At 41.1% G+C, this 18,794-nt stretch overlaps 1 protein-coding gene across 1 annotated transcript; it reads left to right on the forward strand.

Moving 5' to 3' along the window:
* The first annotated feature begins 11,478 nt into the window (after nucleotides 1-11,478).
* fas (Fas cell surface death receptor) lies at nucleotides 11,479-18,347 on the forward strand. Its single transcript, XM_041947434.1, has 9 exons — nucleotides 11,479-11,606; nucleotides 12,641-12,711; nucleotides 13,800-13,934; nucleotides 14,962-15,079; nucleotides 15,250-15,320; nucleotides 15,441-15,533; nucleotides 16,009-16,061; nucleotides 17,409-17,427; nucleotides 17,714-18,347. The coding sequence occupies exons 1-9, from the start codon at nucleotides 11,536-11,538 to the stop codon at nucleotides 17,995-17,997; spliced, it is 915 nt and encodes a 304-aa protein (XP_041803368.1). The 5' UTR covers nucleotides 11,479-11,535; the 3' UTR covers nucleotides 17,998-18,347.
* Nucleotides 18,348-18,794: the final 447 nt, after the last annotated feature.

The following is an 18,794-nucleotide window of genomic DNA, read 5'->3' on the forward strand; positions in this document are numbered from 1 at the left end:
ACCACCGTTCAAGGTTTGACCAGATTCTCCTTTAGCTATTTCATTGTCTCATAATGGTGGCGGGATCCAAACATGCACTGATCCAAATTTTCTTGTGCAGATTTAAAAAAAAATTTGGTTAACATTTGCCCAAAACTTGGTTGGAACGTGAGTTACGCAACATATCCTGAACAGCGGCCAAGTGTCAATTACAAGGTGACGGTTCATTTAACAGCATAATATTTTAATAGCTGTGAATAACTATTGGTAGCACAAGTAGAGAAAACTAATACATTTACTAGGCTTCTCCTCAGCTTTCAGATACAACTGATACCTGAACAAAACCCAACCTGCTGATGAAGGCCGAAAGATGTAGTTCAAAAAGCTACCAAACTAACTAACTCCCATATTCAAGGTCAAGAATTAACTTAAAATCTCAAGAGTCATAAAATCAGCAAACTGACTCAGTAACACCAGTTAAAGGACAATATCGACCTAGCATCGGCTAATATTTGCTCTCAGAGGCTAGTTGTCAAATCAGACCAATTAAGAGCAAAACCCCTGAGTGTGCTGAATTGAGCAGTTGAGGTTTTATTGCTCGTGAGTTCAACTTTTCATTTGTAAGAGGAAGAATGTGTTAATTATTTTCTCAAAAGTGACATAGTCTCGCTGTTAGGATTGTGACAGCGACCAAGGCCGTTTACACAGACGTGATGCAAAAAAAGGAGGAATTGCAGACTTGACTGTCTTTCTCTCCTCTTTCCTCTTCTTCTGTGCTGGGCTTTTTCATCCTAGCCATATGGGGTTTAGTTTACATACACAAGGCTCATCTGGCTGTTGTTGAAAGCAACTTAGTTTTCCCTCCACATACACACATCAGGAGCAGTTTGGGGTTAAGTGTCTTTAAGGGCACTTAAAGGAAGAGCTCAATTATGAGAAATACTCTTTTTCGCTTTCTTGCCGGGAACCAGATGAGAAGGTCATATCTGGTTATCTTAGCTTATTATAAAGACTGGAAGCAAACAGCTAGCCTTGCTCTGTCCAAAGGTAAGAAAATCCACCTACAAACACCTCTAAAGCTCACCTGATAACATGTTGTCTCTTGTTCATTAATCCATACAGAGGTGTGAAAATGTGGAAAAATCTTTGGTGGCTGGCTGGCAACCAGTCATTCACAAAAAGACACAAGCCTTTTGTTTTCCATTTGTAAGGGCTAGCTGTTCCGCCCTGTGTTCAGCCTTTATGCTAAGCTAAGCTAACCAGCCTTTTTCCCAAAATGTCAAACTATTCCTTTGAACATGTGGACAGGAAAAGAAAAGGTTTAAACCACCATCCAAAGGTCGACACAGTGGACCGCCTGAGCTACAGTCGCCCAGATAGTGCGTCCACGTCCTCCTAGATGAGGATACAGAAGGTTGTTTTTCAGAACAGCTTTGTGTAAACCAAAAGGTCTGTTTTCCTAATCTCTTTTTTCACTGTATGGTATGCACTTCTCTAAACTCCTTGTCTACATGTGTTTCCGGGAAGAGCTATTTTCACCAGCTTGGAGGATACTTCTGGAGATGCAGTATGCTCTGGAAATTTCGGGCATGTGTACGTACATACTTGTACAAACAAGTGACATACTTTCTGCAGGCCTAGTGGATGTCAGTCACGGGAGTGGGTAAGCATGGTCCATCCTCTCATTTAGAGCCTGCCAGTCAGCCAGCCACTCAACCAGCCCTGGAACCAGCCAGCCAGAGCTTTTTAAAGGGCCTGTGATTTGACAGAATCCCGTGGGGGAGATGGGGGTGGGGGGGGGGATTAGGATTAGCAGCTGTTTCCTCTCAAACACTGGAGAAGATACGCTACAGCTACACCACGCTGATGGCAAATTAATAGATGAATAGAACATGCGTGCGTCGACTCAGATAATGTGCTAAAGCTCCCCCGTTTCATAAATAGTGAGGAAGGTGTCCTTTTCTTGAACCCGGCTGCGAGGATCTCTTGTCACACACATACTGAGTAGCAGGGAGGGAAGCGAAGGCATATTGCGGCCGTGAGAAAGGTTTAAAACATCATCACTTTAATCTGGGAGCACAAAGCCAGCTACAGATTATGCTTCTGCCTCTCAAGCGATTCTGCCGCAGATCCGGTTTAGATGACCCCCGCTAACACCCTCAGAGACAGGGGCTTTTAACCCCAAACAAACACTGATAGCAGGCAGCCATCAAATGAGAACACACAGCGAGCACACACACACACACAAACACACACACAGATATTATCCACATCCATGGCATGCACAGCGATTGTACCCACACACAGCATCCAAAAACACATAGATGAGGGCACACGCACACACAGAGCAGAGGACACCCATTGCACACACTCACAGCCGTACACAATGACAGATAAACACACAGGCTCATGTCGGTTCCACTTGCATCCATTTCAGGCTATTAAGCAAGGCACGAAAAGCCCAAACTGTTGCGTAGCTAACAGGTTTTGAGGTAAAAATGACACATTGGCTGGTGTGAAGAGACAGCACACAATGCGGCCATCCCCGAGACTGTCACAGAGACCACCTAAAGTGACGATGACACCATTGTGATGCTGTCAGGAGTTAAGGCAACATAAAGGGCGCAAACGCACATGTGAATTATCTCGAGGTTTTCATCAGGATCACAGAGAAAGGTTCAGCAGACGCCAAACTCCTCTGCTGCTGACCTTGTGGGCCCGTATTACCTGTATTAAAGGAGCTGAGGCACCCTGATGTAACACACAGACGATTTTTGCTCACTCTCTTTTAAACCAGAGCACCAACCACACAATTAGCTCCCTGTGAGTTAATGACTAGTTTTCTCTATCGCTTATAAAAACCTCAGAGGGCCACATTGACTGCAGAAAGCACTCGATTCTCACCCTGTCTGACATTTCCTGCATATCTGTCCAAATATTGAACTAATTCAGCTCCCAAGATTGACATACTCTGTGTAATTTACAATATTTTCTCTTTTTTTTTTTTAAAAAAAGGGAGCTAGCTCATTTATATTTAACTGGAAACATGCATTATTTAAAGCTATCTACATTGAACTAAAAGTTAACCTTCGCTACGCAGAGCAAACGGAAATGGAAAGAGGGAGAAAGCGAGATACAGGCGAGAAAATGGATATAAAAGAGGAGAGAATTCGGCAGCGGTTCGCCACAATACACTTGAGACCTGAAGGATGAGTCAGAGAGGAGATGGCCATGTCAAAGAAAATTGAGAAAGCAATAGACAAAAGAAGGAAGGGGGGTTTTCAAGCACAAGCAGCAGCCTGTTTGAAATCAGCCCTTGATTTTGAACTCGGAGGCTAAGATTATAACATCATATCTCAGCCGGCCTCCAGCTCACCGAAGCTCATGGAAAAGCCATTCTCTGGCGATACGGAGCTGTGTGGGTTTTTTTTTTTTTTTTTTTGCCAAATTTTGCCCAACACTTCAATGAGAGCCTCAAACTAATTGGTCTCACCCCCACTCCACTTTAGCCATTTGTGTCTTTATGTAGAGCAGATCTGGCAGATTTTTTACACACTTTACAACTGCAGAGCTTAACCACTCAAACCGCATGGAAAATGTCCCCACACCCTTAAATAACGGCTATGTGTGTGTGTGTGTGTGTGTGTGTAGGAGACAGCGAAAGAGGTAAAGAGAGAGAGTGAGAGCACACCCTGACGTTTCCTGTCTCCAAATAAAGACCGATGGCTGTGTGCGCATGTATGCACAAATACAGTATGTGTGTGTGTGTGTGTGCTTGAATGCCTACATCCTCATCTGTGCGCAACGCTGTTTATTTTCAAGTGCACGTTGTCATTTTTTGACATGTCACACATGACATTAAAACGTGCTATCGGCTCCTGTAGCTGACATATTTAAATAAATGTCAGTGCACTCACATACGTCCACATACACACACCACCTGTGAGCAGCCGGACGGGCTGATGTTTCTGCGTGAGCTCAACTACAAGTCAGACGAATCAGGACATGAGGACACACCTTAAAGCCGCCGTGTGTCGATTCTGCAACGCACAAAGCCAGATTCGATCAGATTTAATAAAAAAAGCAGCACACACAGACAGTATCGGCTCTTATCTGTGCGACGTCTCATGTGTCCTGCTGCAATGGCCGGGGACGTAAACACACCAGACGTAAACCCGCCATCATGTTCTTTCTGAATGATTTCAACCATGACAGTGACTTCCATCAGATAGACAATGACAAAGTGCTGAGGTTTCACGTCTGTTCACTTCCTCTGTGATTTCTAGAGAGAGAGAGAGAGTGTTTGCGCATATATGTGTATGTGTGTGTGTGTGTGTGTGTGTGTGAGACAGAGAGAGACGGACCCTATCTGTATTTGAACACTCACCACTACCACACATAAGTGAGTGTGATTCATCACTTCCTTCCTATTAACACTGCAAGAGCAGAGGGTGTCAACTCAATGTTACAGTTCAGAGCACCGGGCTCTCCACCCGCGTGCGTGCATGAACTACATGCACACACGTGGGTGTACATGTGTGTGTTTGCCCCGCCACACACCTGCACGTCTCCGTCACATACAAAATGCTTGTTTTTTGGCCTGACATAAAGTGCATACGCCATGCAGCGAGTCAGCTTGATCGTTGCAACGTTTTTTATGCGTGAAGCTTGTGTGCACGTGTGTGCGTGCGTGCAGTACGTGTCCTGCGTGAGAGAGGGCCTCCGAAAAGTTCTGCTCTCGACCTCTGGTGCCATCTGCCAGTGACAGGGCAGAAATGCAAATCAGAAGCAGTCAGATAATACACCACGCTCGCTCCCTCCATTAGAGCAGCCTACAGAAATAAACTAGGTCAGACAGACCAGCAGCCAGCTGTGTGTGTGTGTGTGTGTGTGCGTGTGTGTAATAAGGCACATGCGCCTCTCTTTGTGTGGGGAGACAGCTATACATGTGTGTGTGGGGGATGGGTTTCGAGTTAGCGCTGAGGGTTCATAATATCCTTACTTGTGATGCTGCACACTGAACAGTCACAAGTAACGTATAGACAAACAGCAGCTCCTCCAGTCAGCACTCCTTCAAAGATCTCAGACAGAGGAGGCACTTCGAGGCTGTGTGACGGGGCAAAGGAGCTGGGTGACAAATAAAGGCTCTTATCTGAGGCTGAAATTAGCCACAGCCAGAGCGCAACTGATAGGGAGCGTATTAAACTCTCGAAAACGAACCACCCGGGAGGGTGATGCAACGCGGAGGCAACGCTGGCGTAATGCAGACAGATGCGTCCTCCTCTCTCATATCGCTGCGACGCCTCTGAATTATGAATGAGGCCCGTGCACCTTTTCAATGCAAGAGGCTTCTTGTCTTCGTGCTCACAATGTACTGTTTGTTTTCATTAATGCCTCACGCTCAAACGCAGCCTCCCATCGTCGTTGTTGGCTGTGCTAAAAATTTTAAATAAAGGTTCAGAAAGTATTTGAGGGGCGTATTTAAATGCCCTTTGTCTGAGGACAGCCAAACAGTGCACAAAGCAGATGACACATAGGTGCTGATCTGAGACAATTAGATTGCTTGGTGTTGCGTTTGAGGAGCCAAGGTGGTTTAGGCTTTACAGGGGTACAGCAGCTTTTTTGGCACATATAGTGCCTGATCTACTGGTTTAAAGCTTCAATTCTATGCTCCTTTATTTGGTTGCAAGCTGATGCTACAGTACAGTGTGTAAGTTTGTATAATTTCCAAAATTCATGCAAACCTGTCACACGTAAATCAGAGTTTATACACGGAAAAGGCTTCGTATGTCTTTGTGCTTTCATGCATACGGCAAAGCCTATCACGAGTTTCAAATCTGCTATTGTCAGAATATGAATCTAAATTCCAAACAGGCTTCTTTTACTCATTCTATGTGATAAACATGGAGCAATATGAGCTGAATAATAAATGACTCGCATGCCTTTCAGAATCATTTCAAACGTGGGTCTTCTATTTATAGACGCTCAAACATTTCCTTCTCCAGCTAACTTTCTCTGTTTTCTTTCTTCCTTCAACTGATTTCAGGCACAGATTGTAAATTCGGTCACAAGGGAGGGTCAGTGATTCTCATTTCCTGCAGTTTGGTCCTCTTTAACCAAATGACTCTCCACTCCCTGAATTCTCTGAAGTTCCTCCGAGATATCTGGAGCCGTTTGTGTGTCTGTATTGTTGGTGCGTATGAATCTGTGTGTACTTCATGTGTGTCTGCAGGCATGTGAGCATGATGCATGAAGCTGGACGAAAAGGTGACATGGGTTGAAAAGGTTAATATTTTCCAGGCTGGTGGGTGGAAGGTGATAGCTTTTTGTGTGCATGAGTTTCTGTGTGTGTGAGCGTGTGTGTGTGTGTGTGTGTGAGAGAGAGAGAGAGAGAGAGAGTTTGATCACACATTTATGTGTATTTTCTGTGTGGGTGAATGAGAAAAGTTTCGTGTAAAATGTTGCCACGTTCCCAGAAAAGTAGACTTATTTCACTGACGTGAAAGCTGCACAAGATTTATTGGTTGGTTATTATGTTACGTGGAGCATTAAAATGTTTGATTAGGGATTTGTACCATTAAGAGAGGCCATCTTGAACATTTTCACTAATTTCTGACGCATGTATTGTGTGAATGTCTATCACTCTCTTTTGATCCTGATCCGGATGCAGATACGACATTTCTGAATATTTCCTGTGTGAAAGGTGAAAGGACTGTGCAGCCTTGGCAAAGTTATGTGCAAACAGAAAGTCAAATTATGTCGACCGGTGTTTCCTAACCTTCTCTGTCGCACGTCCCCACAGCCTGACACAGATGCACACGCCAGCCTTCAAGTTCCAAATGTGTTCATTAGGACTGATTTTACACCGAATGTTGTTTAACGCTGTTAAACCTTAACCTTTAAATGCTTTGGTTGCTTTTAGGTCAAGTTTGAATTTGTATACTGCCTGAAGGAGCAGAAACCAACTGTTTCAGACATGTTTCCATTACATTTTAGCTAAGCGTTTCAACCTTTAATTCATTACTTGTAGCTAACCATTTAGCAGCGTTGGGCTTGTTACTCAAAAAATGTCATTTATTACTCATTACCATAAATTTCAAAATATTTCCACCCGCTGCATGTAAGCGTTTTCATCTTCCAAGCTAGCTTGCTCCTTGGCAATGTGCAGTTTAATAATTACTTTTGGCTAACTGTTTCAACAGTGCATCTATTATTTTTAGCTCCTGTAACCTTTATTCCATGACTTTTATGTAACCTAGTCATTATTTCAGCTCTGCTCACTTGCTGACTGCGTTAGTTTTCACACATGCTCACTTGCGACACGTGGTGTTCAGGTGTTCATCGAGGACTACAGACATATAAAACACTCACAAATTCTGGTCTCAGACATGAGAGACGGGTCGTCCTCGAGGTCAGAATGGGGAAACGTCCTTTCGAGTAATGGTTTAGACAAAGGACAAATGACTGGAGTGGGCCCACTCTGAGGACGGAGAGGACAGGTAAAGGACAGGACAGGCAGGGCTGGAATCAGTTTGGCCTGGCCTACAGGCTCAGCTCAGTCTCCCGCTGCTGTTCTGTTTTGATTAAGTCCCTAACCGGATTTTTCCAATAGTCCCAATAAATCCATCTCTACGGGATATTCAGCCGGCATTATTCTTGTCATTCCTCTGTGCTGGAGAAAAGTGCTCGGCACAGTTTGGAACAAGGCATCCAATCTGCACTCCTCGCCATTGTCTCCCCCACCAGACAGCCCAGTGAATGAATGCTCTCGGCCAAATCCCCCTTCCACCATGTGCAGACACTCCCTTGCCCGCAGATACGCTCGGCTCTAATTAGGCAGACCGCTGGACGTGTTGCGGGGGGAAATCTCTCTGCACAGACATATCGTCGAGTGGCAGCTTTACAGATTTACGTCTTTTCATCTAGTTTGCATGAGTGTGTGTAAGCTGTTGCTGATGGGGGGGCAGTAAGATATTATAGTTGTTTTTTAAGATTTAGTGATGAACACAATCCTTACTTCGTAATGTATGGCACACGACAGAACTCGAAGAAGTGTGTGTCCCTGCTGCAACATGTTGCACGGCCTTGCACAGCCTTGCTGTTCACACAGTTACAGAGTGTACAGTAGGCTTCAGATCTACAGAACTTGCTGAGCATTCCCCCGAGACCTGCGTCATCAGTACAGAGGTTATTTCCTGTAGTTGAAGAGCAGCATGACTCTCTTCCTGTTCTGTGTGTGAAGCAGCATCAGTCTGCCCCCTCCAGTCCCTGTTTCTTCTATACTGGGCACAAGGCAGACAAGCAGTTAGCAATAGATGTTTTCGCCTCACATAAGTTATTTCCTGCTTAATGCATTCAAGATATCCTGAATAAAGATTCCCCTGCTTGAAATATCATCCGCCAATACCATGGTTTCAGCATCTGAGTACGAACTCTGAATACCAAAACTGTGAATCTGTCAGTGTGTGTGATTTTTTTTAAGGTGAATACTTCAAATATTCACTTCAAGACAGAAAAAGTGAAAACTGTCACGGTGGTTATGTTTAAATGTCAAAGTCACAGCAGTATAGCTACTCTGAATTGAAAGAGCAAAGCCGATCCCTTTGGAAATATAGTTTTCACATTCACTCTCAGTGCACTCATGGATTATGATTACTACCTGTAGGCCTAAAAGCTCCAGCTCTATAAAAGCAGTGCTGCTCAAGTTAAAGAAGAAGCTCAACCTCAAGGAATAAATAAGAAATATGAAGGAATCTTCCACAACATGCATGAAATGTAAATTTAACAAATGCATAGTGTACTTTAGGGGAAAAACGTGTTGCTTTGTGTGTTGTTTTTAGATATGAGTTAACGCTGTTGTGACCCATTTTCTAAAAACAGACGGCGCATTGTGACTGCAGTTAACTACGTCTGAAACACGCTACGATGCAGTACAACAATAATGGCAGAAGCAGCGACAACCACTGAAGTGTCCTCTCTTTCTGGTGCATCTTTTACTGAAGGAGAAGAGCTGTTACCTACTGCTTCCCCGACTCATCTCCTCCCTCTTCTTCTGTGTCTCCAGGGAGGCTTTGCAACACGGTCCCTTCCAGCAGCTTCCTCCTAACAACAAAACATTGTTTTATTCTATTTTATTTTTCCTCCCCTCCATCTCAGTGGAGCTATTACTCTGCCTTATTCTGCATATGACCTGGGGGCGATGGGAGGCGGAACACATTGGCCGTGGATGATAATGTCTTTCCACACAGCTGAAATCTATGAGTTTCGCACTTCTCTGGTTGTGGTTTCTGCAGCCACTTGGTTTTGTTGCAGTAGAGCAGAATGGAGGAGAGTAGTACTCATATTTATTTGCTATTATTACAGTATATTATAAGGATTATTCCACACATAACAGAGAGTGAGGCGCCAAAATACATGCATCTGTGCCAAAAAGACCATGTTCAATTTATCCACTTATATATCCTCACAGCTAGCAGCTGAGGGCTAAGGGTAAACCTGATTAACTTCCCACATTTGAATTGCGTGAATGTCCTTATATGACCGTTCTTCTCATACATATTAACCCATCTTGTAAAGAGCCACTTGTGTTATTATAAAATTAATGATAGTGAAAATAGCTGCAGAACCAAATGCAAAAAATGCCATTGTTTTGTCACGGTCCAGCATGGTCTACTTGCTTTTTCAGGTTTGGCTATGCATTACATATTGACTGTTTCAACTCAGAATACATGGAAATAGTTCCATGTTGCAGCTCTGCAAGGCTTACGTGGGCACAGCATTGCTTTGAGCTAAATGCTAACATCTGCATGCTGATGCACTCACAATGTGAACAAATGATGCTTGACAGGTATGATGCTCACGATGTTCACCATCTTTAGCATGTTGGCATCTTGCCATTTTCTAATTAGCACAAAACAAAACATACACACACATAATTAGTTTTGCATGCATTTGTTCATGAACTGATGATGGCACTAGCTGAAAAGTTAAGGGATAACAGAAGGGATTTCAGTTCCTCCTGAGGGGGACATGAATGTCTGTGACAAAATTTCATGGCAGCCTGTCCAACAGTTGTGAAAACGTTTCACTCAAAAGCGCAAATGTGAACCTTAGGATGGCGCCAGAAGAAATCACATAATTCATTATCCTCCATTATCTGGGGACAAATAAAATCTGTACAAAAGTTAATGGGCATCCATTCAGTAGTTTTTAGGATATTTTAGTCTGGACCAAAGTGGTGGACTATTGGACCGATATTTTCCAGCCATAGAGCCATGCTGCCTGCATGCCTAAAAATATGAATTCATGTTTTTTTGACAACACCTGTGTGTGTATGTGTGTGTGTGCGTGTGTCTTTCTCTCTGTGTGTGTGTGAGCATGTGTGTGTTCATTTTGCTCTTTAAGTGGGCCAAATGAGCAGGCAGCAGACTGGTACAAATCCGACACTGGGACTCACTGGGACTACAAAGGGCTAAAATTTGGTACACTTGCAAAAACAACTAAATCCCACAGGAGTTCTCCTTAAAGTTAAGTTTTTATTCCCCAGCCAAATACTCTTGTCTTCACTTTTGTTCAAAGTTTTTTTTTTGTTAACTACACTTGGCAGAGATCAAACAAATATGGCACTTATTCCCAGCAGCCATCCAACCGAATGAAGAGCAATAACCCCACCTAGTGGCATAATTTGAGACTTGCATGCATGGTGGCTGGCATCTGCAAACCATAGAAATGTTTCTTCTTTATTAATCTTCTCATATAGCACATTGAATGAATAAAATACAGTTTAATAGAGAGTTGTTATTTCTGTCCAGTGCATTAATTTGTTTGTGGCTCCTTGTTTCCATAAATGAGCTTTCCATCCAGTGTAATTTTTCCACAGAGAGATTGAGAAGGTCTGATAGTCCTTTTAACCAGAGCTGTAACTACCACTGAGGTCACTGAGGTCATGTGTTTTAGCAACATTGGGGTAGTTTAGCAATTAAAAACTTACACGTGGTGGGTGTTTTATAGGCTAATTTCAGTGCTTTTAAACTGATTAAAATTGACTGGGCCAATAGAATAGGCTAATAAATAAAGCCTTCAGCATTTCTCCCCCAGAAATATATTCCTAGCTGCATGGAGGGGGTTTTGGAGCGCCATTTAGGCTTTCATATTGGGAAATAAAATTTACTGTATATAGAAATGAACAGTTGACTGACACACACACAAAAAAAATCCCTGCTTTTTCTCAGAGAGGTGGTGCATTGTGGGGGATTTGTGATCTCAGTATTTCTAAAACCCCGGGTATTACCCTGAGAGGGAGAGGGCTAGTTAATGTGGGGGTTTCCACAGTTACTGTGTATTAGTCATGAAGAAAAGCATAGACATACAGTTTTATGTGCAATCTATATTGCTAGCTACACGTATTGAAAAACACACATGTGTTTCCTATTGGTGACTGGAACTGAGAAAACAAGAAAAAAAAAAAATCCCCAATAAATTCGCGCATGCGCAGTCGTAGGCCCAACCCTGGCTCGAGCGTTAACGTTGTAGCAGTTGTTGAAAGCGTTAAACAACATGGCAGTCGCTACAGACAAGTTTCCTGTGTTGGTTATCGCCTTTGGGTTGTTCTCCCACCACGTCTCAGTGTAAGTGAAGTAAACAGATCACAGATATGAAGTTTGGGAACTGTATGTGTTTATGCTGTGTCGTGACATAACGTTAGACGTTGTTGAAGTCTGTTCAGATACCTGTCTGTGTTTGGGTGAAGGTTAATATCGGGCAACGATGGATATATGATTAAAGATTACCGCTGGAGTTTATCTAAAAGGCTTAGTTGATGTCAATCATCACATAAGTCGCCAAGTTGTCGGGGTTTTAGGGTTAGGATGGGGTTCAGAGGGGAAACAAGTCGATGGGAAACAAAATTCACCTGAGTTCAAACCTCTTCCTAAAAATCGAACCGTTTGGAAAGAGAAGCAAACGAAGACAGTATGGACTCCAGGCGTTGTTTTAAATGTCGTAATTAGGCATTTCTTCAAGATAATATATTGAGTTTGACAACTTACTTTCACTTTCGTTTATCTGCCCGCTCTTGTTTTTTTTCTTCAATAAAACTTTATTGAATGCGGAACAGAACAATACAGTTCGACAGAAAAGGGTTTTGCCACATACAAGTAAAAACAGTCTACAGAAAAATATTAAAGATATTGCACAAATGCACAGTCTTAATAGCCTTGGTGTTGGTTGAGTACTTAAGGGTCTGAATATACTGTTTGGTTTCATTCTTAAAAAAAATAAAACAGGGACTTTTATTTTTATAATAATTCTGCATTTGTGAATATGAAATTTAGATAATGAAATGATAAGGTTGATTATATAAAACTGTTTGCTTTTGGAAGGAATAAAAGAAGTGAAACCTAACAGTATATTTTCAAAACAAAGAGTAAAACTATTCTCAATAAATGTAGAAATAAAATGACAAACATCTTTCCAGAAATAGGGCAAGACCAAAATAAATGAAAATTATCTTCAGGGCATTGTGAACAAAAAGAGCAGTTGGTATCAATATGTTATCTAAAATGCTGTAAAAGAAATATTTTAGAAGGATAAATTTTATGAATTAATTTTAAAGATACTTTTTTTATTTTGTTGTTAATCTGCCCGCTCTTGTTGTTGCCAGGGTTGTTTCCTCCCAGTGTGTAGATGGAACCTACGAGCATGACGGGAGGGATTGCTGTCTGTGTCCTCCTGGTAAGTGTCAGTGCGCAGCCGCATGTGACTGTGAGTAGCAATATGAAAGCAGGTTTACAAATTCCTTCATTTAGGAGGCATCAAATGTTCCGGCCTTGACAGCAGGGGTTAAAAAGTGCCTGCAAGATCAGCGTTCCTGAATAATATTCACATAATTTATTGTTTAATGTCTACCTAACTATCTGTCTCTGTCTTGGATGGAAAACACCTGGACTTCAGCAGAAACAACTTTATATGTTCCATCCCTGACAACCATAGCAGAATATTATTAAGAAGCCACACCAAACCAGATCTAAAAAAGCTACATTTTCAGCCTTGTTTGACACATAAAACATCTGAAAAAACTATGAAAGGTGCAGTTAGATTCCAAGGTAAAACAAAGGGAAACAGGAAAACACTGGTTTATGGTAATTTACAAAGGTATAATACAAATGTATGAACAAGAAGTTACATATGAAACCACAGATAATGTATCTCGCAATTGGTTTGGGTAAATTGTTTTTAAAAGCAAATTTACAATGCAAGACTATCCATCATACGAGCATAACTGAAATATTTAAGGTGCTAAAACAAAACTATAATACATTCCTCTTACACATGACAGGGCCTCAAGAAAGAGACAAAATGCAAGTGTGTCCACACCACTTCAGGTTTTATTGTGCTTTAGTGCATATTACCAACAAACGAGCAATTAATCAAATTACCTACTGCATAGGTCATGGCCTTTTGGGCCCTTGGCCGTCTGGGACCTTTCATGACATAATTCATCCCAGTGTTTTTACTTTTGAGATAAATCTGTGAGGTTGGAAATATTTTTAAAACACATTTTTGGCCCCAATTTAAGATATTTTGAGGTGGGTAATGACAACTTTTGTGTGGTTGGACACAGGCTATTAAGTAAAGGCTTCCGCAGAATCTTAACATGCAGTGTTTTGAACAAGATATTGATAAATGTGGCCATTTCATTGTCAACATTGTCGTGTCTGTTTTGCCAGAAATGGAGACTTTATAAGTATATCATAGACTGGCCCAGATTGATTCAATTATTTTCACTGTCTGGCTCTGGCTCTTGTTTATCCACGCTGTAGGTCAGCACCTGGTGGAGCACTGCACTACAAATCTAGAAGTTGGAAAATGCGATCCTTGTGATCCTGGGACGTACAGCAGTCACCCTACTGCCGAGATGTCCTGCGATCTCTGCACATCCTGCTCACAACCCAGTGGTACACACGCAATGCGGCATCACTGTTTCACTGTTTCCAGTAAAACCAAAATCTAAACATTTGGTAAAAAATTAAAAAGACAAGGTTTCGGTGCAATAACTCCAGATGTTTTGATTTGTCACAGTAGGAAAAGCACTGGTGTTAGTATAAACTTTGTTCCAGTGAGCTAGCATGAACAGAGCATGGACCCTGAAACTGAAGCAGCTATAGGGAATTCAGTTACCAGAAATTTTATTATTACCAGCTATTCCTACTGTGTCATGTCAAAATGGGGAGGAAACCATGCTACCTAATATACTAAGCCTTTATGATATCTATGACCCTATAGCTACCTATACTTGGGTATACATTATAGAATATCTCTGGTATTTTCTTAGTTAATCTATTAGTTGTTTCATCTTTAAAATCTCAGAAAATGGTGAAAAATATCAGTCAGTGTTTCCCAAAGCCCAGGATGACGTCCTCAAAATGACTTGTTTTGTCCACAACAAGATATTCAGTTTGCTGTCATAGAGGAAGAAACCAGAAAACCCAGAAATTACTGACAGAAGCTGAAATTAGAGAATTTTGACTTTAAAAACTTAAAAAAAATCATCAGACCAATTAATCAATTTTCATAATAGTTCACATTAATTTAATAGTTGACAACTAATTGATTAATCGTTGCAGCTCTACTCCCTGTCTATGCTGACCCTATAAAATGGATCAGTCAGGTGTGACCAGTCCACATGAAATACTCTTCATTGTCACTGCTCTTATTAAAAGAGCACAATATTATGAACTTGTAATGATACAATGTGTAGGTATGAGCATCAGGTATGAGTGAAGTCCAGTCACAGCTTCATTTTGATCTTACACAAAGAAGAATGATTACAAGAAAAAAATCAATTTAAAGATGTCGAGTTGGAATCTGAGAAAATGCAATTGTCATATTTTCTCATATTGTGAAATGTAGATTTTACCACAAGCAATGTGAGGATCTGTGAGTTCCTCTAATGTAAGTTGTGCGGTTCTACTATTGTTTTAGAAAACCTAGAGGAGGACGAACCCTGCACCGTTGCCCAGGACAGGAAGTGTCGATGTCAAAAGGATCACTATTGCGTCAGTAGCACAGACATTTGTAGACTGTGCCACCGTTGTAAGCAGTAAGTTCTGCTCCTTCACATATTTATGAACTAGAAGATGTGTGTATAGCTTCTTTAAAAATGTTTTGTATTGATTCGTACTCATAGTCTCAGAATTTGTAAAGCAAATTATAAAAATGTTGCAGTCATAATTCAGTTTGTCTCTCATAATGGCTTTTTTTTGGTTCAAGATGTGGCACTGAGGGCATCAAAGTACCCTGTGCAGGCCACAATGACACAGTCTGCAATGACAAAATTGAAGGTATGGTTTTGTTTGGCGTGATTGCATTTGAATGAAGTAATGATGGCTTCAATTGGTATATTTGAAATGGCATCATTTTGTTAGTAATATAAATGTGATGTCCTTACCTTTGTGTTTCAGGCGGTGTTTCAGGAGGGAAGATAACCGGCATAGTCTTTGCTGTAATTGTAATAATTGCCATAGGAGGATTAGCTGTGTTTTTTTTTAAAAAGAGTGAGTATTTCCTTCACAATACGTACTGGGATCAACAGAGAGGGCATGAGAGTTTCAAGATTCAAGATTATTTATTGTCATTGAGCATGACATGTCAATGAAATTTGCATTACAACCCCCATGTTAGAAACAAGATAATAAGAAAGATAAGAAAGATTCTTAAATAAAATTAAGAAACTAGAATGAAATAAACCAACATGCAATAAAAATATTCGTAAATGCAATTAAAAATATACCAGACATGAAAATATACTAAACAATAAACAGTAGACAATCAAATATACCAGTGAAATGTACCAACAGAATAAAATATACCAGTGAAATGTAGTTTCTCAGTAAAGTAGCACAGTAGTAATAATACAGTGCATTTGGTTCTGTTAACGTTCAGTTCAAGGAACATTCGGATTTGATTAGTAGTTTTGCATGTTTTTGATAATGTTTGTGAATCTTGTTTTTTTATAATTTATCTAATAAGGGAGGAGACAACAGCCACAAGCAGAGCTGACAAATGGAAATGCGACTGATGTGGTAAGTTATTCTTTGTTTATGAGGACTGACCCAGCTGTAAGATGTTTGTCCTGTTTTTCAGAGTTTTAATTAACCTCTTGTCACACTTGCGCATGTCTATGTATCATAAACGCTTTTTATCTCCCCTCTAATGTTGGCATAGCTGCCCCTTTCTATTGGAGGTGCAGGTTAGTTGTTTGAAACCATTGGTGTCCTTGTTAGTGTGCTTGCTCTCTGTCAGTGCTATTTGTGGTGTGATATACACCTGTCAAAAGTTTGGTTTGTTCAATGTTTTTCTTCATTTTTTCATATTTTCTACATTGTACATTAGTTCTGAAGACATCAAAACGAAGAAGTAACACATATGGCATTATGTAGTAAACAAAAGAATGATAAACTAAGCAAAATGATTTATATTTAGCATTTTTCTTAAATGTTTGTGTTTGTTTTACTGATTGCTTTGATGATAGCTTTCCACACTCTTGGCATCATCTTAATCAGCTTTATGCGGTAGTCACCTGAAATGGTATAAGTAAAGAGAAACCAGAGTCCATCATTGGTGTAAGACATTGTGGTCAGTCAAAATGCCAAATTTCAAGAATTTTGAATGATTCTTCAAGTGTAGTCTCAAAAAAACATCAGACACTATGATGGAACCGGTTCTCATGAAGATCACTGCAGGAAAGGAAGACCGAGAGTTACTCTGCTGCAGAGGACCAATTCATTACAGTTAGCAGCCTCAGACCTCGCCGATTAACAGCACCTCAGATTAGAGCCCACACGCATACTTCACTGAGTTCAAGTTCATCCCAGCATTAACTGTTAGAGGAGACTGTGCGAATCACGCCTTCATGTCTGAATTGCTGCAAAGAAACCACAAATGAGGGAGACCAAGCAGATGAAGAGAACTGGACCAAGAAAAACAAGGACTGGACATTAGAGCAGTGGAAATCTTGGCTTTGGTCCGATGAGTCCAAATGTAAGATTTTTGGTTCCAGCCGCTGTTTCTATGAGACACAGAGAAAGAGAAAGGATGGCATGGCACGGTCATGTGTCGCTCTCTGCTTGAAGCGTGGAGGAGGAGGTGTGATGGTGTGGGGATTCCTGGCTGGTGACACCGTTTGGGATTTCTTCAAACTTTAAGGCACACTTCACCAGCATGGCCACCAGTGTGCAAAGCTGTCATCAAAGCAAAGGGTGTATATTTTGAAGAGTCTAAAAAATAGAACATTTCATTTTTTCTCTTTGTTGTTTGCTTACTATATAACTCATAGTTTTCATACTGTATTTGTAAAGCTTGTGTAAGTGGTTTTATCTCTGTGCAGTTGTAAGTCTTTTATTAACATCCATTCTACTTGTGCTTCTCAGGAGAGGCAGAATCTTAGAGGTAAGAAGTTGAGCTTTAATCACTGTTTCTCTGCTTTGTATTTCACTTTATCAGTCAGTCTGATATTGTGTTTATGTTAGCCGATTTCTGTGTGGGAGGGTTATATTTTATTTAGTTTTTCCTAACCAAACAGAAGTGAGTGACATTTACTCCCAAGTTACTTTTTTGTTGTTAGCTGCAGTAATGGTAACATTTTTCCTGTTCCTGTTTTTCATGGGTGTAGTTATTTTTGTGGCACAGGAAGATGACGTCCCCATTCTTAAACATGTCCCCATTTCTCCCCCAGTTTCAGATGTGGATCTCCAGCCTCTACTGCCTGACATTGCCGAAGTGATTGGATGGAAGGATATGCAGGATGTAGCAATGCGTAGCGGGATGCTAAATGCTACTATTGATGCATGTAAACTGGACCACCCCGGTGATAGCCAGGAGCAGACACTCCAACTGCTAAGGATCTGGCAGGAGAGTCAGGGCAGGGAGGCAGGGTTGAACTTGATCGAAAGCCTAGGCAAAAGTGGCAAAAAGAGCAAAGCGGGCCAGGTGAGGGATATATTGCTTCGTGGCAGTTAGATGAAATCTTCCTGCTTGAATGTATTTATTGTGCACTTTTTAAAATCTTTGCAGTACTGTATTATTTTAAAAAGTATCCGTTGAGATGTTTACATGAATGGTAAATACTGACCAAAGATTTTTTTGATTTTTGCAAAAGCAGAGTTTAAGGTTAGATTTTCGAGGAGACAGCTGTGATCTGCATTTGTGTTACAGATGAATGACGTGAGGATTCACAAGTATCTGCTTCTCAGTTCAATAAATAATGGATTGAGATTTTCTGCCATCCGATCAAATGTGTGTATGTGTATGTGCCACGAATGAGTGATGAACAATTTCATTAAATCTCAATAAATCCACAGTTTGTGAAAGTGTCACATGGATTTTGGTTCCTTCTATGTTATGAAATTGTGACTGGCTAAGACTTGATCATCTAACGCTGATGGACACCATATTTTGTAGTTCAGCTGTTCCTGATCTTCAAACCAGAATGCCACAGCACATCTTCATTTCTAGAATCACATAAGAATTGAGCCTTGTCTCCTGTGATCAGCACATTCAAGAAGCCACTAAGATCACCTTTTTCCACTTAATCAGGTGTTTTCATGCAAAAACCCTAATTCACATCTTTGTTTTATCCAGTCTTATTTACTGTAATGTTTTTGTGTCAGGCCTGCCGAGCGCCAGTACAAAAAGTCTCCAAATGGTTGAGAGTGCTGCAGCTTGGACCACAGTACACTGATTTTAGCTTCACTTCATTAGCTCCCTTTAAGGTGCTTCTCATGACTTATAAAATTGTGAGTGGGCTCTCCCCTTCA

The sequence above is a fragment of the Chelmon rostratus genome, chromosome 11 (genome assembly GCF_017976325.1).
Source record: "Chelmon rostratus isolate fCheRos1 chromosome 11, fCheRos1.pri, whole genome shotgun sequence".
Taxonomy (NCBI): Eukaryota; Metazoa; Chordata; class Actinopteri; order Chaetodontiformes; family Chaetodontidae; genus Chelmon; species Chelmon rostratus.

Bases quoted from the DNA above. Each gene is read 5' to 3' on its own strand.
- fas (XM_041947434.1), top strand. From the start codon at position 11,536: ATGGCAGTCGCTACAGACAAGTTTCCTGTGTTGGTTATCGCCTTTGGG. The intron at 12,712-13,799 runs GTAAGTGTCAGT...TCCACGCTGTAG, and splicing joins TTGCTGTCTGTGTCCTCCTG to GTCAGCACCTGGTGGAGCAC. The intron at 15,321-15,440 runs GTATGGTTTTGT...TTTGTGTTTCAG, and splicing joins CTGCAATGACAAAATTGAAG to GCGGTGTTTCAGGAGGGAAG.